This window comes from Myotis yumanensis, unplaced genomic scaffold (assembly GCF_028538775.1).
Source record: "Myotis yumanensis isolate MYYU_CA2020_CCGP unplaced genomic scaffold, mMyoYum1.0.hap1 SCAF_10, whole genome shotgun sequence".
NCBI classification, from domain to species: Eukaryota; Metazoa; Chordata; class Mammalia; order Chiroptera; family Vespertilionidae; genus Myotis; species Myotis yumanensis.
The window spans coordinates 73,509,847-73,532,999 of NW_027223761.1; the positions used below are offsets into that span (position 1 = coordinate 73,509,847).

Sequence of the window (23,153 nt, forward strand, 5' to 3'; positions counted from 1 at the left end):
CAACTTTTAATCATTAAAAAGACTTTTCTGCTATTAAAGAGGTTATACTATGTGTTCACAGTATTTACAACCTCTGTTAGTATAATTATTATTTATCAAATGTTCTCATGATCAATGTAATGCTTGTTCTAGAAGGCTTGGGGCCAGGGCTGGGGATTTTGAGAGCCAAATGGTGATTTGCTACTCAGGTGTGGCCAATTGCATGTAATACTGTGTTTGTGGCACTGTTATCTCAGCTGCATATTATTTTATTCTGAAAACAGAGATATAGGACTGATTTAATGGGGCACAATTAAAATAAATGAGCTACTTTACACCAGCTAAATTAAAATAAAATATAATTATAAACCAGGATCTTTACGATTTCTCCAGCTCTTTCCAAGTGACTGCCAAACATTTTATTTTTCTTTTCTTAAATGTGAATCAAAAACCAGCCCCATCTTGGCTGATATTATATTTAGATACAAAAGGAAGCTAATCATTTCTAAGTTGTAGTTGTAGATGAATGGTTTCTTATATGCCATGCTGAAAGAAATGGATACATTTTCGTTTTTATGGAAAACTACTATTTACTTGTGATGTACTAAGTAGATGTTTATCATTAATATAAAACTGCATTAAAGCAACATCAGATACAACTCTACATTCGGGAATATACTACATCTCCATAATAAAGTGAGCTTTATAGTATTTTATTGTAGGTATTTTGGAATTTTATGGTAAATCTGATTGCCATACTCTCTCCAAAGTCCTCTGTGTTTTTTTCTAATATACACTCTAAAATATTCTTCACATCACTAATTATTCCACGTATGAAGACCTTCCTTCTTCCCTCTCTTCTGCAGTCCCTCCCCACCCTGCCTCCACATTCCCAGCTAAGAGAGCCCTGGGACAATAAGGAGTAGGAATCTACTCTGCATGAGTGTCATGTTTCTCTTCTCTCTCCTACCAAACTGTTCAGAGTAGAACAAGTTATGTAAGAGTTACACTCTCTCTGAGATCTTTAATGGCCCCTCCCTCTGCAGCAGCCTGTGCAGGGGTCTGCCAGGTGCTAATTTTCCCACTGTTCTTCCCTGGAGAATAGGATCCTACAAAAACAACAACAAAATCCCCTGACGGATTGACCTTGCTGCTGTTCTGGGGATAAATTTACAGCTACTCCTAAGCTAAATAAAGATGATTTTATAGTTGTCAAGTTCAAAGGCATTTACTGCCTATAGAAGTCATGGTCCTGTAGCCCGAGGTCTTATAGGGAAGAACATTAATCGGACACATTTTCTTTACTAATTGAGTATTGACAGAGCCAAAGAGTAGTCGGTCGAAAGCTACATTACGCACAGAGGAAGCAAAACAACCCCCTTTTTTTTTTCAGCACTTAAGTATTGGCTCAGAGAATGCAGAATATGAGGAAATGGAGGCAAAGCCAATAGACTGCTTTGAATACCTGGACTTTATCTTCCTTTAAGGAATCTCACTTATTGCTCTTTCTAGATTTCAGCATTGCTGGGGCCTTGGCAGGGGGTGGGGGTTTCTTCTCCAGCTCTGGTGTTTTTAGCTTTAGTTCTAGAACCCACATCTGGGTTTTTCTACCCACCAGCACAGAAAGGGATAGAAATGCCCAGAACCCTCATGCACTTGCTTTGCTATTCCTTTGTGTTCCCCTTTTAACCTGATCACTAGCACTGCAGTTACTTCTGAAAACCATTCATCTCATGAGCTGAACTGTAAAGATGGAACCTGTCTAGCTACTAGACATGAAGCAGGAAAAACACTTAAATACACTGCTAATGTAGACATAAGCCCAACTACAGCACATTCATTACATATCAGATTATGAACTTTGGTCTTAGATACAACTTGATGTTTCCTGAATACACTTTGCATGTGTGGGTCAAAGCTGCTTGACTTGGTTGGGTATGGGTTCTACATCACATTGGTTGCCTGTTGACAATGAATTAATTTGAATTGTTTATAATGTAGATATTCTTTTGGCAGATTATTTTATCTTTATGGAATTTGTTTACAAGCAGTTACGTGGAATTAAAGAACAATAGTTTAGGCTTTTCTTAGAGCTTTCAGAGTTGAAATTTTGTCTTAGGTCTTTCATCAAATCAGGTTATGAGAGCTTAAACTATCAAACTTCTTTTGCAGCAGTTTTATCTTGTTCAATTTGATTCTCCTTGGAGTGGTAGAAACTAAAATGGCCACAAATCACTCATTTTCTTAGGCAAGTTACTATAACACAGCTTCTTAGCCGAATGATGAGAAGGTACCATAGCTACGCATTGAATTTAGAAACTTTCCAACCATGGTGTTACCTACAGTACTCACAAGCACCCCCAGAGTGAACAACTTAAAAACGACCTGGTGAGTGCTCAGTTAGAACGCAGAAACTACCTGTTTAGTGAATTGGCAAATGAATAAAGGGTAATCAAATCAGTTTTTTTTTTTTTCCTAGCAGGAAGAATGGCAAAAATGAATAATAATGCCTGGCGAATCTTAAAGAAATGGAGAAAATGCAACTTTCCCTCCCTTTTTCATGGGGAATGGTAATTTCAATAATCTTTTAGTTGTAGCAAAGAGCTTGATGGAAAATCTCCATTTCAAATGGCAGTGGAGAGTTTTGTTTCCTACTGTCCTCAACATCTAGAAAGGGAAGGAGGAAGCACGTGGGTTCTAGAGGAGTTTATTTCCCTCGGGGACACCTGTAGCTCTGACACCTTGACCATGTGACACCTCAGCTTGTGAATGCAAAATACTTGCTTCACACAAAATACTTGCTTCACACAATGAACATCGCATCTCTAATAGCAAACTGGGAAAGTGTTGAAGCATGTCACAACCAGGGATTGTGTGTATTTTTGTGGGTGTATGCTGAAAGGTACAATTAGTGTGTGTGTGTGTGTGTGTGTGTGTGTGTGTGTGTTTTCTAATTCTCTAGCCTAATAGACTACATTCCAGAACATATTGGGATTAAAAAAAAACATTAGGTTATCTGTAGCACCTTTTAATATGGAACCAAGAAAAATGAAGTATGTTCACAAGCAAAAACATATCTCTTTCTATAATAGTTTTAAAAAATTGTGTACAAATCACCTGCAACTCATTTTCAGAAAACAAATGAGAAGTTTATTCACTTTGAGGACAAGTGCTGCTCAGTAATATTAAGTACTCAGCTTAAAAATATGTAATTTTTTGTAGTGTCTACAGTAAGTATTAATAGTTGACTTGTTATGCCCCCAAAATACTACAGTTTTATTCTTGCATACTACATCCAGAGAAACACTTTTTCTAACCCAAGTATACCTGAACTGATGACTAAATATGTCTCGTGGGAAAGTGGTTCCTTAGGGATAATATATTTTTCATACATAAATTTGAATATTAAGTTTAATACACCTGTCCTAACAACTCCTTCAAAGTCTAACTCCTACAGAGAACTCTACTTGCCCTGATGCAGATCTAGATGCGGGCCAAGGGTCCTATGAGGGCAGGGATTGTGTTAAGTACTGAAAGAAAGAGTCCAATGAAAGCTGTGCTATTTTAATTCTCATTCTTAGTACTTCTTCCTCCTGCTACCCTATTACTTTGGGGCCCTGATTTGCTTCTTGTAGACTAAGTGTGATGTGTCTGGTTTCAGAGAAACAGCTCACATTGCCATGGGTTCCTGCTGCTGGGCATCAGCAAGTCCCATGGACTTCATTTTTTTTTCCAGACCAATTACTGATCGAGTTCTTTTGGAACTGTTTTCTTTTTGAAACGCCATTTTTCTTTGGAGGGGTGTGTGATAGAACATTTGTCTTATTTTAGACACAGTCCCACAAACATCTTTAGAGAAGGCAAAATTTGAACAGAAATTGGAGGAGGCTAGTTTTTTAAAACGTGGCTTCAGTTATTAGGATCAAGTATACAAAACCCTACAAAACTTCAGGGGAAGTCTCATATATGATTCATGCTTTGACCCCTGGAAGAATTTGCAGATACCAGATACCACACATATCTTTAAATGGGGTATTCTCATCTAACAACTACTTAATAGTCAGTGAATCGGCATTAACTAAATTATAATTCACTCCAAACAACCTTTATCAGTGTTATTTATTGCATAGTAAAGTCAAGAGCATAGTATCTATATTACAATATAGATAAGATAGTAAAGAGAGTATTTTGATAGTAAAATATAAAAATTTACTATGCAATAAGTACTATAGTACGGTAGATATTTGTACCATAGCAAAATTTATAGTAAAGTCAAAATAAACATACTCCCTCTTTTATCTAAACTTTACATTCCATTGCAATACCAACCTTTCAACATTTCTCAGAGTGAGAAAGGTTTTCACAAGTGTTTTGGATTGCCTAGGGTATTGAAGAAGGGATGGGAAGAAAGGCCATGGCATTGAGAGGAGTATAAATTACACTGTGCATGAGGAGAGATGATTCAAGAGAAATACCAAGGTATGGAGGAAGTTGAGAGATAATATAAACGAAGAAATTTACTCTTTTTTGTACCTTAAGACCTGAAAAAAGTTTTTAGAAGGTAACTTGAAAAATAAATAATAATGACAGTAAGATCTAAGTTCTTTCACCCCTTGATATTTATAGCTTATAGGTACATTTACTTGTAATTATCTCCTTTTTTTCTATGGAAATCTATAGATGCTAAGTTAACTGCATCGATATACCTGGCATCATTTTATCACCTAAAAATTAGCTAACCTATGTCAAAGTTCAATAGAACAGTAATTTCTGAGCATAGTTATTGACCTTCTGGAACTGAGAACTCAATCATTTAACATTTTTATCATGTATGCCCAGCAAACACTAGTCTGAAATAAAGTATCTTTGTATATTATTATCTGTCATAAAGTGGGTGCTGGTCATCACTATTGTAATATTTTTAACACAGTCACAGATATGCTCTGTGTGACGATCCTGATTGCATTTGTTTTAAAGTCTACATTAAAACCCAAGTCCTGATGTTCTTTCCTGATTTTATAGCACACTCTTTCTCTTTTCTGAAGGATTTTGATTAAAAAGTAAGGTCTAGAGTCATTTAAAACACTCTGGACCAACAGAAGATTGCTAGTTATTCTCTGATTAAACTTACATAAAGGATAAATTACTGTTTTCCTTTTCTTAAAGTCTCATGTTGCCTAATGAATCAAAACAGCAGAGCTTGTGAGAAAACCATAATTAATGACAAGGAAACACACAAGCCTTACGATATCCATAGCTCTTAACCTAAAGACCTGGCTAAAGAAGATAGATCCTATAGGAAAACAGACTTGTTCTGTACTGAGCAGATAAGGCACAGAGGTTTCAAGGCACTCTTGAAGCAGGTATGCATGCTCTCTGGATCTTGCTCTGATGGACACAATTATTTTAAATTTGCTTCCGAAAACTAAATCATTTATTCAGAAGGTGCCTCTTAGTCCATCTCTATATTAGTTTGCTCTTTTGTAACTGAGGGATCATAGTCAAATAAGAACGAGAATTTAAGCATAATGAGCTTGTTGCTTAGCTGAGCTGGGAGTGGGGGAGTGAGGGAGGTGGGGGGTTAGGCGAATGGGGATTAGCCTTCAGTGTCCTTCCAATGTTCTCAAAGACAGGACAAAATGACTGTGGTTTTGGCATGCAGGGGCCAGCTTGCTCAGGAAATTGTGGCATGCATAAAACAAAGCTCATAAACAAAGTCTCCATCCAGGAAGCGGAGCTTAACAATGGCCTCATTAACAAGATCCAGGGAAGGGCAGGAAAAGAGGAGGAAGTCAATAGCTGATTATTGTACAGTTCTAGACAGATGAAGCCCTTCAGCTTCTCCCCAAACAAGCCCCGTAGTGTGGATTTGACAAAGTGGCACATTTAAGAGGGAACTCTTGCCATCAATGTGAGTCAGGCCATCAATGCGTATCTGAAGGCCAAATTCAGTCCCTGGAACTTGACTTTATCAGTAGACACAAGACAGAGGATAAGGCAGCTACATCCACAGAGAATTAATTAAGAGCCAAAGCAACACCCAGTGAATGGAATCAATAGTCTGAGCACTGATCTACATATGAACCACCATTGCTCTCTCCCCTTCCATTCTTTTAAATTACTTACACTAAGATGCTCTTATAACTGCTACTTAAATAAAAATTTATTTGCTACTTGGCCTCATTGAATTTACATATTTCCACATCGTATTATATAGAACACACCCTCAAAGATCAACCCTCCTGGTGCCTGCTGAAGTTTCTGAATGGTTGAAGTCTTTGGGGGCAGTGATGGATAATTTCTTTGTTTGGCTTTCTCCCTGCACATTTCTCTAGTTCTATATGGAGGGATGGTCACATAAACCTGGCTTCAGAATTGCCAAAGTCCACATCCAAATTTATCTTCACTGGCTAATTTTGTCCTACCTTCTTTTAAAATGGCCCCTTACGAACATACCATCAAGCCCCTCACTAATCATGACTGTGTAGCTTGCAAAAAACAGAATATTGGTTTAGTACACCCTTTCCAGCAATAGCATTTGTTTCTTATATTTGTCTCAAATCCTCCTCCGCCCAACACAGATATCCAAAACACATGGCAGTTCCCTCTTTGAAACCAATGAAAACAATCTCATATTTTTTATGTTGCTTTCATTCCTGCTGGGCAACAGCACAGGTCTCATTACCTTCATTTTTCAAAGGCTTACCAGGGACATCATTTCTCAAGACCAGGTTCTTGGTTAAGTCCTTTAGAAAAGATTCTGATTTCTTCTTGAATCTGTATCTGTGCTTTGCACGAATCTCTCCTAAGCTGCACTGAGACCAGAGTAATTTGTCAGTCATCACTTTTGACTCCAACTTTGCTCTAGCCCCAGCAATTCAACAGCGGCCTTTATTCTGTAAGGAAAACAGGAAACTCTGCCTCCTGGACATAAACATGTGCATTCTCTATGTCCAGGACCAAAAGGGTGAAAAGGGCAGATTTCACCAGCATTTCCTTAAGAATGAAGGTCTCACTTTTAACACATGTGGGTTATCTACATGTGTGATGTTTGCTCATGAATCACACTTTAGGGGTTTACGTGTGAACAGTTTTGGATTGCCATTGGACCTCATTTTACAGATCTTACTTACACCACACTCTCTTGGCAAAAAGGTGAGAGTATGACTTGAGTAAGCACCATAAAATCAGAGCCCAGTTTTCCTTCTGATCATGGTTGCATTTATAAATAGTTCTGATTACAAAGTTAGCACCAATACAACCTCAGGATAATCTAAAATATAATGATGTCATAATAAATGAAACATTGAAATGGAAAAAAAGTTGTTTGCTACAAAGAGGTGGATGTCTTCTTACTCAAAAACTAGTAGGCAGGTATAATTTTAAAAAATGATAACATGTAGAATTATTACTGATACAATGAGAGTGTAGGTTTTAGTGGCCAAAAAATGTTGATGAGATATAGAAGCATTTGCTACCCATGTTTTAGGCCCACTGGAAGCAGCTAGTGTTCAACCAGTTTGGTTTTTATATGGCCTTAAAAAATATGCATCAACTATGATTACTCTAAAATTTTTTTAAAAAAATTACCTGATCGTTGATCAGAAATATGAAATGGAGAAAAAGAAAACAGATAAACAAACATACCATGTTCACAAACAAAACAAAAATAATTCTCTCAGGGACATCAGGGAAGGTGGAATACTATAACAACACATGTTATATTGTTATACTATTCCACCCACCTTAATGAAGAACCCTTGGGCGTTGCTACTCCATAGCCTTTTGAATCCAGATTTCCTCCCACTTTCATCGTGTCACAGGGCTTTCGCTGCTCGATGTACTCATTCATAGTGGATTCCAGGAGAAAGGCAAATTTGCCCTTGGACTTGCGGACTCGAGCTACGCCCTCCGCGGTAGTCCTCGTGAACACGGACGGCTCTGCTGATCGCATGTAGGTCCACATCTTTTCATACACTGCTATTTTTGATCTCTGGAGGAAACGAAAATAAAATTAAATACAGGAAAGAAGTAACGACAGGCTAATGTTGGCAGAACCAAGATAAGGATGAAAACTTTCAGTACTTTTCCATTGCCCTCTAACTCCAATTTGCTGTAATACCATTATTTTATAATTAGAAAACAGCCTTTTAAAACTATTTAAGACAACCATCGAAATGACATTTAAAAGTGTTATTTGAAGAAGCTGTTATTTCTTGTCAGAATAATGATTCTATTCAAGTGCTTAAAGAACAACTTATTATTTTTAAATTCAGAATGTTATAAAGAGAGCTGAACATTTAAAATCATGTTTTGTATCACATTCTTGGTAAACTTGAAAAGGACCAAGTAAGATTTAATTTTAGCTTTGTAAAATACCTTTTAATACTGTACTTGAATTTTAAGAAACTAGAGGCTTGGCACACGAAATTCATGCACTGGTACGGTCCCTAGGCCTGGCCTGCGATCAGGGCCATCTTCCCAGGCTGCCCACAGCCAGCCCTGCCCACCCCCCCCCCCCCGCCCCCAACCGCCACCCATCCCTGGTTCCCTGTTTTCCATCAGGTGATGGGAGCCTGCCAGCCAGGGAAAGGGACTGAGAGGTGGTCAGTGTGCCTCCTAGTGACTGGTTGAGCAGTCATTCAGGTCGTTCTGCCATTAGGGTCAGTTTGCATATTTCCCTTTTATTATATAGGATAAGGAGACTTGTTATATTACTTTTTAAACCCTATTTCATGCCTCAAAGTTTTAATGAAACAATTCTAATAAGATGTATACAAAAAGTGCAGTCTAGCCTGGCTGGTGTTGCTCAGTGGTTGAGCTCTGACCCATGAACCAGGAAGGAGGTCATGGTTCAATTTAAGGTCAAGGTACATGCCCAGGTTGTGGGCTCAATCCCCAGTAGGGGACATGCAGAAGGCAGCCCGTTGATGATTCTTTTTCATTGTTGATGTTGTTATCTCTTTCTCCTGCTCCCTTCCTCTCTCTGAATCAAAGAAAACATATATTATTTAAAAAAGTGCAGTCTATATCAAGTTGTTGAGCACAAGGGGACAAAAACCACTGTAGTTTACAAACCAAATATCCCTAACACAAGAATAAAACTCTAGGTCTACCAAAACATTTTTAGACTTTTTCCCAACAAAATCTCCAAATAGAGCTCCAAATAGTTTAATTTACATTAAACTTTAAAGTGATTCTTGTTTTCCCACTTTATATTTTGGAGAGTTAGTCATTCGAATTCCCTGATTTCAGCCAAGAAACATATTTATTTTTGCCTATTTGGATTCTATCTACATTACCACCACCACTTAATTTATCCAGATCTGTTTGCTAGTATTTGCATTCATTTACAATTTTTTCATCCACAGAGACATTTAAATGTGAAAAGATATACAAATAAACTCGAATGTCCCCAATGGATATATTTGATAAGATAGAAAAGGCTGACTCCTTTTTGATGTTTGATATTACAATATCATACGCAGACTTTCATCTGGTGCAATTGCATTTGTTCAATAACAAGGTGCTAAAATTTTGCATTTGGATCCAAATGAAAAGTAATGTAGACTTCATTCAGACTTAAATCTATGCAAGAGGCTAGGTCCTGAGTAGAATGTATATTTATTTACATTGACCTTCCTTTGTTTACCAGAACATAGACTTATCAAGAAACAGATCTTCAAAAACCAAGTATCTTGAATAGCAAATGAAGAATACATAGTTTGGGACAAAAGCAAATTATTCAGGTGGTAAAAGAAAGAAGCTAATGAAAGTTGCATTCATACTTTTGGTTTTATAAGATGGGAATTTAGTCAATATACTTGTATAATAAGCCACACACAATAAGAGATGTACATATAAAAACCCCCAAGATATTTTGTATTAATGTATATTTAAGATGGGAAATAAACATCCTGTAGTGTCCTATGAAATGTTTTATGTTATTAACACATGAAAAAGTATCTCATGACATAAAGACTGTTGCCGAAACCGGTTTGGCTCAGTGGATAGAGCGTCGGCCTGCGGACTGAAAGGTCCCAGGTTCGATTCTGGTCAAGGGCATGTACCTGGGTTGCGGGCACATCCCCAGTAGGAGATGTGCAGGAGGCAGCTGATCGATGTTTCTCTCTCATCGATGTTTCTAACTCTCTATCTCTCTCCCTTCCTCTCTGTAAAAAATCAATAAAATATATTAAAAAAAAAGACTGTGATGGGTGTGTGTGCTTAGGTAATAAAGGTTGCCTCTGGGTGCAGAAATCCTCCCACTAGGAAATTCCATGCCATCACTACAATTAAGCTGTAAAGATTCTCTGTGCTTCCAGGATAGAGGCGTATCTGGGTTCAGAATGAGACCCACTAGGGTGGCTCTGTTGCCAGGCCTCACTCATTCCAGCTTCAGTAACTGAGTTATCACCCAGAGAACTAACTCTTTCATTGTATAAGCTCTAATCTCTGAAAATTATAAACTCTCTGGGTCACTTGATACAGATTGCCCTTAAATATATGTTTTGAGCATTTCAATTTAGGGAAGTGTTGCTAAATACCCTTCAGGCATATAATGACTTTAAAAATATATTGATAACTTGAGAGTTTCACCCCAAAAGATATTGAGTTCCTCATATATTATATATTTTACAGTGTATACTATGCTGAAAACAGAAGAAATAAAAACTGAGTATTATTTTTAACTGAGATATGTTTTAAAAATATTTTTTTGAAATCATGCTAGTTATTTGACAATGTTCCAGTTGCTATTCTGTATCTTATTAAAGGAACAAAGAATAGCTAAACAAAACTAACATAGCAAAATAGAAAAAGAGAGTATTTTTAGAGCTTGGTAATTATAAAGACAATTTAACTATAGAATGAGACATAATATCAAAGCAAATAATTCATTTTTAAGAAGTCAAGTACCATTGGGCATTGATATTTTTTTAGAAGTCCATTCCTATAATATTAATGTGAGGATATTACTGCTGCCTTTGTTTAAATATATTGAATTACATGTACCTTAAGTTCAAAAGAAGTTGGATTAATTCTCCCCAAATCCAGAAGAGGAATCCACAGTGTAGTTAAGCTACATTTACCGGGACTTAAATATTATAGGAATGGTAAAATATAGACTCCCAGTGGAAAATAAAGGAAAGATGAAAGCAATATTTTTGAAAAACACTTACATAATTTGTCACTCAGTTAATATTTAGAAATTCTGATGTAAAGGGGCATGGCTGGGATAGGATCACATTCAGATGGTGAAGGGGTGGGTGGGGAGACTCAGAAGTGAAGAGCTAGAAATAAATCCCTTTTCCTTATCTGTGACTACAAGAGGGTGTTTGCTAAGGAGTGAGGGCAAGCACATCTTTATAAATTGGATGAGACAGGCTAAAATGAGGGCATTTCTGCAGACCCAGCAAACTTAGAAATATAGTGACAATGGGACTTTTAAGTCCCTAAAACCTTCAACTGTGTTACTTATTTAAAGATCAGGTTTGGGGAGTGAATAGACTTCAAGGTAATAAGCAATGTTAATATAAAAGTCATTATTTTTTGAAATTAGAAAATTAACCTCAGATTTATTTATTTCGCCTTTATTGTTAAACTCAATGCATGGGAAACTATCTGATATGAAGCACTATTTCATTACTTGAAACAAATTTTTAAAATGCTCTGTCTTTTAAATTTTTTAATAGTTAAGTATTCTTCCATTTATACCTTTAATAGAAAATACCAGCTTGTACAAATGTCATTCATTACAGTAAATATTTACATTGTTATCAGGTATTTCCGTTTCTAGTAGCTTGTGCAGCAAGACTAAGAGCTCATCAATGCACTATTTAATAATATTATCAGCCCTGAGGCAGTAATTCACCTCATTTACGCATTCATGATTTCGCTGATGACTGAAATAGGCACAGGATAAAATCTACATGGAAATGAAAGTCAGTGTGTTCAAATAAGGTGTATAATGATGTAAAAATACCTAAACAGCAAGGCTGTCATTGTCAAGTAACAGACTTTCTTTAAATACCTCCATGCTTATGGTTAACAAGGATGCCCTGAACATGATCATGTAAGTTTCATAACGGGACAGAACAAGGCAAAAGTTGAATTCCAATGTAATTTCCCCCCGTGGCCTCATTCTTTTCGCAGTTGGTTATAACGGTGACATTTTTGAAGCACAGAGTACAGGTCAGCGCCTGAGGCAGTGGAGTGGAGCTGATAGATGTACCATTTCTGTGTTCCTATGAGAAAACATTTTGACAAGCACAAAAATACCCTTCACATCCTGTTTCCTCCACCTGTTAGACAAATGGTTTCTTTAAACCAGGTCATCCTCTACGGGAAAGGAGGGAGAACACAGGGAAGGAAACGAATGAGATTTTTATCGGAGCCCAAATTTATGCATTCCTGAAAGTGTGCCGCGAAGGAAAATTATATCCTTGTCCCATTAGCTTCAGACAGTTCTGCAACAATAAATACCTTCACTTATAAAACTCTTTCAATTTAAAAACTGAAATTGGGTGGGAGAGGAAGGTCACAGGGTTTGGTGCGTGCACAGCTTGTATGAAAGGCTGTGCAGCCTCGGGTCCAACTAGCCTTCTTCCTTTATTTCTTATCAATATACTCTGTTATCTACCTCACCAGGTTGTAGAACTTGAGAAGCTTTTTAAAGCTCTATAAAAATCAGAAATAAACACGTTCAGTGTGCTTGTTGGCAAATATCTTCACAGTGAGTTATTTTTGAAATGTTTTCAAGGAATCAACGTGATGTTTCTTTCTCCCTTGTCACTCAAAACAGAATGATGAATTTTCAAATATTTGCTTTATTTACATAAATATCAGCGATAATTTTTCCAGTAAAATGCAAGTTATAGCACAAACTTGTATTCTGTTTTGATAAATATAGATAATGGTGTCTAGGCAAAGTTACTAAATTTTACCTACCTACTTTGGGTGGAAGCAGTTATAAACTTACAGAGATTGTGCTAAAATGCGTTAGAACAATATGTTCCCATTAGTAAACTTTATAGACTGAAATATACTCAGTAATTAAATAATTGTTAACAATATTTATTGTCATGAATATTATTTATAATTTTAGAAAAATCCACTACTACTTTTTAATTAACTTATAAATTTTATATTATCTCTACTAGCAACATTCCACATTGTTGACAAGGATGTTACTCAGTGTGTGGTGTCTTTTTTAAACAATGCCCAGAGATGGGTTTGACTGAGTTTTTGAGTGATTTGTTTTGATTTAGTATTAATGTAAATATCTGTAATATATCAGGATATTATAATCAAATAATTTTTATTTATTTTATTTTATTTTAAAAAATATATTTTTATTGATTTTAGAGAGGAAGGAAGAGGGAGAGATAGAAACATCAATAATGAGAGAGAATCATCGATTGGCTGCCTCCTGCACACCCCTACTGGGGACCCAGCCCACAACTCAGGCATGTGCCCTGACTTGGAATCAAACCATGACCTCCTGGGTCATAGGTCAATGCTCAACCATTGGGGCACATTGGCTGGGCAGGATCAAATCATTTTTAAAAAGAAAAATAGCCCTAGCCAGTTTGGCTCAGTGGATAGAGCATCGGCCTGAAGACTGAAGGGTCCCGGGTTCAATTCCTGTCTAGGGCACATACCTCCGTTGCAGGCTCCCAGCCCATTCAGGAGGCAATCGATCAATGTGTCTCTCTCACATTGGTGTTTCTCTCTGTCTCTCCCTCTCCCTTCCACTCTCTGTAAAAATATTGGGAAAAAATATCCTCCGGTGAGGATTAAAAAAATGAAATAAAATAAATAAATAAAAAGAGAAATAGCTTACTGAAATTCAAGTACATGAAAGTTAAGGCTTTCTTAAGGGGTAGAACATTTTGTTGTATTTAATTCCCAAGGTGAATGAGAAAACAAAAATACATGCATTAAAAATGAAAGTGTAATCTCTCAACAACTGTATATAAGCATGACACTTTCTTTAAAGGGCTTTCATTTTTCCACAAAAGCTTAAGAAATAAGTCAAATATATCTTGTCTTCTTTAAGCAATTGAAAGTAAAACAACATGCCTTCATTATTATATAGTTATATACTTTAGTTCTGAAGTCACAGAATGAACCCTGAACTCTGATCAGATATTACCAATCCTGTATCTCTGGATTTAAGTAGAACTGGAGTAAAAGAGGTTCACTGATAAAAAAAAAGAAAAAAAATTCATCCTCATGAAGCAAGCAACTATAAAAAGAAAAACAACAAATGTACCTACCATCCTAATGACAAGCCAAAGGGGTCATATTCATATGTAAATACAATTATTTCACTTTGAACAACTTTATCTGCAAAAGCAGAGGAATTAGTACAAACAAAATTCCATACAACGCCTCACAGAGATGTCCAAAACTTAATAGTTTTTGCTACCACTATCTTGTGAGAAAGCAAATATATTGCTTTGAAATCTACCACTACGAAAGAGATTATAGAATAATGTGCCTCATGTAGGGAAGATAACCTGCAATTAAGGTTTTGGTTTCAAATGCAGAAAGTTAACTGTATTATTTAAAAAACAAAAACAAAAACAAAAACAAAACACACAAAAAAAACAACACTCTTGCTTTCATTTTTGTGCTCTTAAGCCCCCAAGCACGCACACATAAATACAAACTTGCCAGATGCAGTATCATGGCCTGATCAGCCCTGGAATCTTTGAGATAGATTATGTTATAAAGTTGTTGTAATTACCTTTTTGTTGTTACACTTGCTTAGAGAGGGTCCCTCTTGCAATGCAAATGAATCAATTAGTTTTTGAAAGTTAAAATGGTTATAGAATCCACATGGAAGTATTAGCATTAAACATGGCAGTTACCACTGCGTTTGCAAAACCTACAGTGGCTAGAGCCCATAATATCCTTGTTGGCAAAATTGCCTGGATTTAAAAATTATGAACACTTCATTGTTAGTTGTTCTCTGAACTTACTCGGAAGAATTCTTTTGTTGACCCTGAATCCAGTGTTCCGTAGGCAATTTCTGTTTGTTTGGCCAGATCTTCGGCACTTTCTATGGGGGAGACCATGCGCTCCACCGTCAGGAAAGCAGCGAGGTTAGCAGTGTAAGATGATATAATGATGAGTGTAAAGAACCACCAAACACCTCCAACAATTCGACCTGAGAGGGATCTAAACATGGATAAGATAATGCACATTTTCCTTTCTCCAACCAACAAAGAGAAAGAAAAGAAATACCATCAATTTCCCATGTGGCTTAAAAATAACAATTGAAATATCATTTTATTTTCTGATAATCTACTCAAGAATGATTCTAGTATTTCTGTATGCTTTGATGTTGCCTATGCTATATGAAATGTATAAATGCCACTGAGAATATGGGAACTTTTTTCTTTCTATTGTTATTGGGCAGAACTATGGAACTTAATACCTTTCCTTTAAGTACAAAAGAGGAATACTTACTAATTCATTGATTACCCCCCTTAATATTTAGCATTTTTGATATTAGATGCAACCTACATTATACTGAGGTAAAACACAGAATCATGGCTTAATTGGCAGCCTTGTTTTTCTCTTGGTGGCACATAAAGTAGCAATACCTATTAAAAGTGGGTGAGGTCTTAGATTTAAGTTGGTAGAAAACCTTCTGAGAGAACTGGTTTTCACCTTAAGTCAGAGCTCTGGCAGGAAGGATGAGACATATGCCAAGGTGGGGTGGACCAGATGAAGATCTAGGATTGGCCTCAAACTGATTACATTTCAGGATTTGTTGATAGCCCAGTTCTTATCAGAGTGAATGAGTTATGTCCTAAAGCGTCTTTACATACTGGCATAAAAATGTTCTCTCTGTCCCTGCCAACATGAGACCGAAGTGGGTGCTTTGTTAGTGTGTAGCAACAACATTAAAAACTGATGCTAAATCTAAAAAAAAAGTTTCCTCCTCACCCTTTCTCTGGCTATCGGGGATATGTGGGTGAGTGTGAGTGCAGAGGAAAAGTGAGAATAGAATCAATAAAAAATGAAGGGCATACTTATAATTGATCTCACTCATTGGGACCATCAAACTATTTTAAATTTCTGTAATAGATTGTATTTAAACATTTTTTTTTAATGTGAGGACACATTTCTTGTTTTCCATGGTATTTCTAGCTTTAAAATGCTCTCTTCTTAACCATTATCATATAAATGGCACCTGTTGATTTTAACTTAGTATTTGCTTAAGACTAGTTTTGAAACCATTACTCCATTTACTTTGATTTCATTTCATTGATTGAGAGTTAGGGATTTATATTTCCATGTTAGAATTTAAGTACACTTACAGTTTCCCTGGGCCTTTTAAAAAAATTCTTTATTCTTGAAAGTATTTTATATGTCTCCTTTTTTCGCTATTGACCTCTCCCTGGCAGCACCTCGCTCCCCTACTGTCTCTGTCCATTGGTTATGCTTATATGCCTGTAAACAAGTCCTTTGGTTGATCTCTTACCTCCCCCCACCCTTCCCCTGCCATCCTTCTGAGGTGTGACAGTCTGTTCCATGCTTCTATGTCTCTGGATCTATTTTTGTTCATCAGTTTATGTTGTTCATTATATTCCACAAATGAGTGAGATCATGTGATATCTATCTTTCTCTGACTGGCTTATTTCACTTAGCATAATGCTCTCCAGGTCCATTTCCTTGGGTCTTCAGGAACACAAACTGTTCTGTGGCTAAATTGTCTCTTTTTGAGAATGCATACATTTCTTTAAAAAAAATCCATGTACTTGTAACACTGATATAAGTCACTATTTAAATTTAATTTTCAGTTTTTTTCTGCCTTCAGCTACTTTTTCTAAGGGCAAAATTGGTACTTGTTTATGCAAGGAGATTGGCTGCATTTTTGGCAAACAAAAATGAAAAACATCTCAGTGGCATCCAAAGAAAGTGAGCTATGACTCCACAGATAGTGAAAAACATCTCTATAAAGCTACCGTAGTATTTGCATTGCTGACTCTGCCTACTGCTTAGCTTGACATATATTGTCATACAGAGCAATGCATATCTAGTACCTATTATATTATTTCAGGATTTAGGAAATGCCATGACAGAAATCTCCCTTCAGATACATGGGATGTAAATAAAATTCAAAATTAATTTTTAAAACTTAAGACCAGCAACAGTAACAAAAACATTTTATTTTGAAAAGGAGACAAAAAGAACACGAATCCCATTTTTACAATTTAGATTTTAGTTTCTGTCTGTCAAACCATTGAAGGAAATATTAATACTAAGTTATTTTTTGAGAATTCTGGTGAGTTGCATATGTAAAACTTCCTTTGGGATGTATCCATATATTATGCTATCTTGGAAAATTTGGCTATGACTATGTTCAAATTAATTTGGAAATTGCAAGGTTTTTTTCTGTGTTTCAAGTAATGCTCTGCCTTCAGGGGAAAAACATGTAGAGAGATGATTTGCACAACACTTAGCAATACCGGGGAATTGGTGAACAACTGTTGAAACTAACCTGGGTGAAATGTCACATCCTTGCTGCATAAAAGCACCCAGGGAGAACCAGAGGCTGTTAAAGATGCCAAACTCATTGGGAGGTTGGTCGCTGGGTCCTTCCTTTCCATCCTCTGGCTCTTCTGTGTGCCACTCATATGGACTAAACCTACTAACTAGGAACAAGACCACGCTGACACCAATGTAGGCAAAGACTATGCACATCCAGATCTCATAGGCCAGAGGATCCAAGAAGGAAAACACTCCTGGTTTAGATTTCTGAGGCTTTTTGATCATGATAGATATGCCCAAACTCATGAAGGGCTTAGAGAAGTCAATGACCTCCTCTCGGACCAAAGTGATTGTCAGAGGGGCAATAGCAATCTCTGCTTTCTATAAGAGAAAAGACACATGAAAACACATAGGTTAATGCTCTTCATGAAGCAATTAGCACTGGGTTGATCCATTCACAGCTAACCAGTTACACATTAGCTATACAATTTCTTTTCCCAATGCCAACAATGACAAATGCAAAGGTGAACAGTTGACTTGTTTTCTTTCATAAGATAACTAGAGGCCCGGGACATGAATTTGTGCATGGGTGGGGTTCCTCGGCCTGGCCGGTGATCGGGGCCAATCGGGGCGGCCAGGGGGAGGGACCGCTGGAGGTTGGCTGTGGGAGCACACTGACCACCAGAGGGCAGCTCCTGCATTGAGTGTCTGCTCCCTGATGGTCAGTGCATGCCATAGCTACTGTCCGGTCATCCGGTAGTCCAGTCTTTCGGTTATAACAGTCGCTTAGGCTTTTATATATATAGATGTGTCACTTAAATTGCACAAACCTCTATTTTTATCGGTGCTAATAATTAGATAAGAAGAGAAATGGAGAAATAGTAGACATAAGCAAAAATAACTTCCACTCAGATAACTGTATTAGTCTTTAAGGATCTAGGACAGCAAGAGGAGAAGACAGCCTTTCCATGTGGCCGAATTTCTGAATTTCTTGGCCAGGCATGCTATCTTTCATTTGAAATGTTGCCACTGATTCATTACTTGGCCACCCATTAATATTATGCAACACAAATTTTAAATAGTCCTTTCTTTTTTATTCCTTTCCAATTATGAGAAAAACCTATAAAATCTGTGTTTGTAAGATAGAAGACACCCATTGCTTGACTGTATTTTCCAATTAAACACACACACAAAAATCTGGAAATTGGCATTTGTTTCTTCGTATTTACAGACTTTGATTTTTCACCTTTGGGTTCTAAAAAAAGATATTGGAAAACAGTGGATTCAATTCTCAGATATTATGATCATAAAACACCAGCTTACATTTTTATTCATTGATTTTAGCTATTTTGGGGGGTCTTTTTCCAATAACTCTAAAAATTGGAAACATCCCCCATTTTCTCCTTTTATCTCATTGTATTATTGTGATTATTTATTTAAAAAACCTTAATAAAATAACAGTGAGCGTTTATTGAGGGAGCATGTGTCTGATGTGAAACTAAATATTTTAAACGGCTGCTCATTTCACCCTAATATCAAGCTTATGTTTATCACTGTTTTATAGATGCTGAAACTGAGACTCAGGTGAGCTTTACACATCACAGCCGCTCTGCGATTTGACCTGTGCTTCTTCTATTAAATCATGTCATCTCTAACATCACATGAAATAGAGTGTGATGAAAATACTGTAAATTGTTACATGATCTACAAATGAAAAATAAATAATTATTATTTTAAAAGGAAAGTATTTGGCATTGAAATGGAATCTGAGACATACCAGGACATACATGTTTTTCATAGAGGCGGCCACTCTGACATTCACCCCCTGCAATGGCCAGCAGCTGGACAGAGGCCTCCTGGAGGGCTGGTCTGGGGAGTGTACTCTGGCCATCCTGCTACCCACCCCCCCCCCCCCCCCGGGTGGCTGAGGATTCACTGCCCATGCCTTCAAGTAGGAATGAACCTAGTTCACACCATACACCCGTATATGTAAGAGCCAGAGTCATTGCTGGGAGGTTATTGTTTTATCAAGTTATTTTACACAAGTGATACATGAACTAGCTATAGAAACAGTATATAAAACAAAACCAGAAAATGAAGAAAAGATATCTCCATTCCCTTCACCTTCTCTTATTTTTTCTTTATATATGCCCTGTTAGACATTGTTTTAGAAATAATATCTTTCTTATTTTAAAATGGGATAATGCAGAAAATCATATTGTATAATTAATTTTCTCTTCTCAAAAGAATATGAACTCATTGTCATTTCAAAATATACATTAAAATAAGTTTTAATGATTGCAAATATTTCATTATGTGAAAATATCACAATTTGCTCAATTTATTATTTTGGGGGATACTTGCATTGTTTTCAGTTTTATACAATTTATAACACAAATGATGTGAACATCCTTGAAGACAAATCCTTGCACATATCTTAATTATTTAAGATAAACTTCTAAAAATGTGATTGCTAGTCTAAATGGGAACAATCTTTTAATATTCATAATATGCTTGCCCAACTTTTCTCACAAAAGGTTATGCAAAATTTCTACTTTCCTCAGCACTGCGTGAATGCACCTGCAGCTTTAAATAGTGGACAACCCTTGTGTATCTTTATTCTATTTATCTTCACTAATTTGCTAGCTGGCAAATTAGATCACATTGGGTTAATTTGAATTTGCTTTTATTAAATAAATAGTCACTTGTACTTCTTAATCTGTCCATATTTTCCATATGGGGTATTCATTTTTTTACTTAGTAATTCTAAGTGCTTTTAAATCTATTCAAAATATTCTTTTATTTTTTCTGTGTTGCAAATATTTTCCTTATTCATGAATTGTTTCATTTCTATAAATGATTTTCAACCTTTTTTTTTTATCTCATGGCACACATAAACTAATTACTAAAATTCTGTGTCACACCAAAAATATATTATATTTTTGCTGATCTGACAAACTAAAATAGATATAATCTTAATTGATTTACACTGGATAGCTATTGTGTTGGCTGTTGTCATTTTTTTATTTGACAATCTAAGGGAAAAGAGGTCAGTGCCCTTGACTAAATACGCTTTACAAATTCTTGTAGCACACTGGTTGAAAATCGCTGCCTTAGTTCATGGTATTCTGTTGCAATACACCCATTTTAAATTTTGTTGAAGTCATGTAAAATTACCTTTTTTGTGTTTTCAGCCTTTGATTTCATACTTGGAATAAACCTCACATTATATGATCAATCTCAATTACATATTATTTACTTATTTTAATTCTTTATTGTTGAAAAGTTTTACATATGTCTCCTTTTCCCTCCATTGACCTCTCCTTGCCCTATTTTTAATTTTTTAACCATGCATATTTTAATCTAGCACCTATAAGGATAATCTCTCTAAAAGGTATTTGGTACACTACATGATGGTGTGTTACAAAATGGTTAATTTTCCAAGTAATTGTTCAGCTATCAAGAATAAATGAATAAGGCACCCTCTCACTGATCGGAAACACCACCTTTCCCGTACTACATTGTTCTGTGTAGTGTCTTTTGGAAAATTTTTATTTTTAGGTTACCACTAATGAGGGAAAAACCTTAAAAGGGAAGAAATATGGAGAGAAATAAAAGAGTCTCCAGCTTAGAAAAGTAGATACAAAGGAAGACCAGCATTGGATTAAGGTGGTAACAGTGATGTTCAAAGAGGACACGTTCAAAGTCTGAAGTTGGTGATCTGAAAGAGGCCAGTGAACAAAGAAGACACACTGGGGCTTTCTCTACTGTCATTGGATGTGCTGTGTGTGCCTGGATCCATTACCTCTCAGCGATTCTGAAAATTAAGTGTAAACTATCTCCTGCAAGAGCTTGGTAATACTTGAATTCGGGAGGACCTCTGGAGTGAGTCATGAACCAGTATGTTAACACATGGTAGGCTATGGAACATACTTTGCGAAATATCCCCTTGGATGAAAATACACACAAGTATGGCGGGGACCAGAAGGTCCTGAAGCAGCGCACCGCAGGTCATAGGATGGACTTGAGCAGGTGTGATGGGCAGGAAGGACCTTAAAGTGTTAAGGGAGGTTCTGAGCCTCTGAGTCACTGCCCTGTGGTGTGCGGAGATCACAGGTGTCTCACACGTAATCTATTCTAACAATTACAGTAACAAAGTTAGCAAAGAATAAATAAATAATAATAATAATAATAATAATAATAATAATAAATTCAAAGATAAGCATGTTGCTGTCTAACAGCCTGTGTTAGGTAGAAGAGAATGGATGGAGTTTTACCTAAAACCCTGGGAACTGGGCATTCATGTACTAGTAAGTGCTAGGAGAGAGAGAGAGAGAGAGAGAGAGAGAGAGAGAGAGAGAGAGAAGTACAGACTTAGCAGACACCAGAATGGAAAATACCAAATCTGTAGAAAGTGTAAGAGGCATGGAATAAGATTTCTTTTGAGAAAAAAGTGGATAAATGAAGTGGTAGAGATGGGGATATTTAAATCCTCTCATATTGGCTGATGAATGAATGACTATAATGAGTATTAATCACTGTTATAATCTTTCTCTCTGAGAATGGCCTGACTTCAGACTTTTGATTATTGTGACATGTGTACTACTGAGTTTGTTTTTAATTGTGCTACTCTCTTCATATAATTTATTTTCATTATTTAAACAATATCCCCCTAATAAAATCTGGTCAGAACCCTTGCAAGAGGTGAGTTTGGACTGCCCAACTGGTAGGGACTCTGGAGGATATATATAAAACGCCTTAGAAAGTAACTCATCCATAACTAATTGGTAATCTATTTTTTTTTAAATATGGAACGCTTCACGAATTTGCATGTCATCCTTGCGCAGGGGCCATACTAATCTTCTCTGTATCGTTCCAATTTTAGTATATGTGCTGCCGAAGCGAGCACGGTAATCTAGTTTTTTTTGAGGAGAAATACTCAATACTGTTTTCTGAAGGAAATAAAGTATAGTAGAGAATTATAATAACCTGGATAATGTTCACATTTAAAATTGGCTTATTGTGTCTAAAGTCTAAAATATTACCAAGAAGCACAAGTGTTAGGAACCCCTTTCCTTTGGAATTTAAAGCTCAATATCAAATTGATCATGAGCCTTGGGATAAAATACTTTTTGATTTTTTATAACTTCATTCCCTGCCCCACCACCTTTCAAGTCACCTAACTAGTCAGCAGTTCTTGCAAATAAATATAAAATAACTGATTACTTTTTAATGCCAAATAGTTTCCTCTTGCTGTTGAGATTATAGCTACTGGACTGGACTGTATGGAGAATGTTCATCGCTTCATGGTTTGAAAAGCAAGATGCAGAATCATGAAACTTGGATGGCAGTTCTGGCTTGGAAAGTAAGCCCTGGTGTACGACGTCATTTATGTTCTAAATCATTCTACCTTTATTCTTTTCTGGGGAAGGAAGACTTTCATAAAATCCTTCATTTCAAAGGGTCCTTGAGAAGATTAATCAGACAGACTGTGACTTGAAGGTGACATTTGTGATCTATGAATTGGCTTACAGGAAATTTCAGAATAAATTGCAAGTGCATGTGACTTTTATTCACTATTAGGTGAATAAAATGTACTATTCAAGGCTGGGTTTCTGGACTTTGGAAATATCATACCATCACTAGCATTTGATAACTGCTTGTTT

At 36.4% G+C, this 23,153-nt stretch overlaps 1 protein-coding gene and 1 non-coding gene across 10 annotated transcripts in view; both read right to left on the reverse strand.

Moving 5' to 3' along the window:
• GRIA4 (glutamate ionotropic receptor AMPA type subunit 4) overlaps positions 1–23,153 on the reverse strand; it is a 433,261-nt gene that overhangs the window by 39,733 nt on the left and 370,375 nt on the right. For all 9 annotated transcript variants that reach the window (XM_070426004.1, XM_070426006.1, XM_070426005.1 and 6 more), the window contains 3 exons: positions 17,498–17,868; positions 14,967–15,165; positions 7,725–7,972 (listed from right to left, as the gene is read on the reverse strand). In XM_070426004.1, coding sequence (XP_070282105.1) covers positions 7,725–7,972; positions 14,967–15,165; positions 17,498–17,868 — 818 coding nt within the window. The remainder of the gene's footprint in view (positions 1–7,724; positions 7,973–14,966; positions 15,166–17,497; positions 17,869–23,153) is intronic.
• LOC139019187 (U6 spliceosomal RNA) lies at positions 22,290–22,396 on the reverse strand. The gene has a single exon (XR_011473066.1). It is a non-coding gene; the product is annotated as a U6 spliceosomal RNA (small nuclear RNA).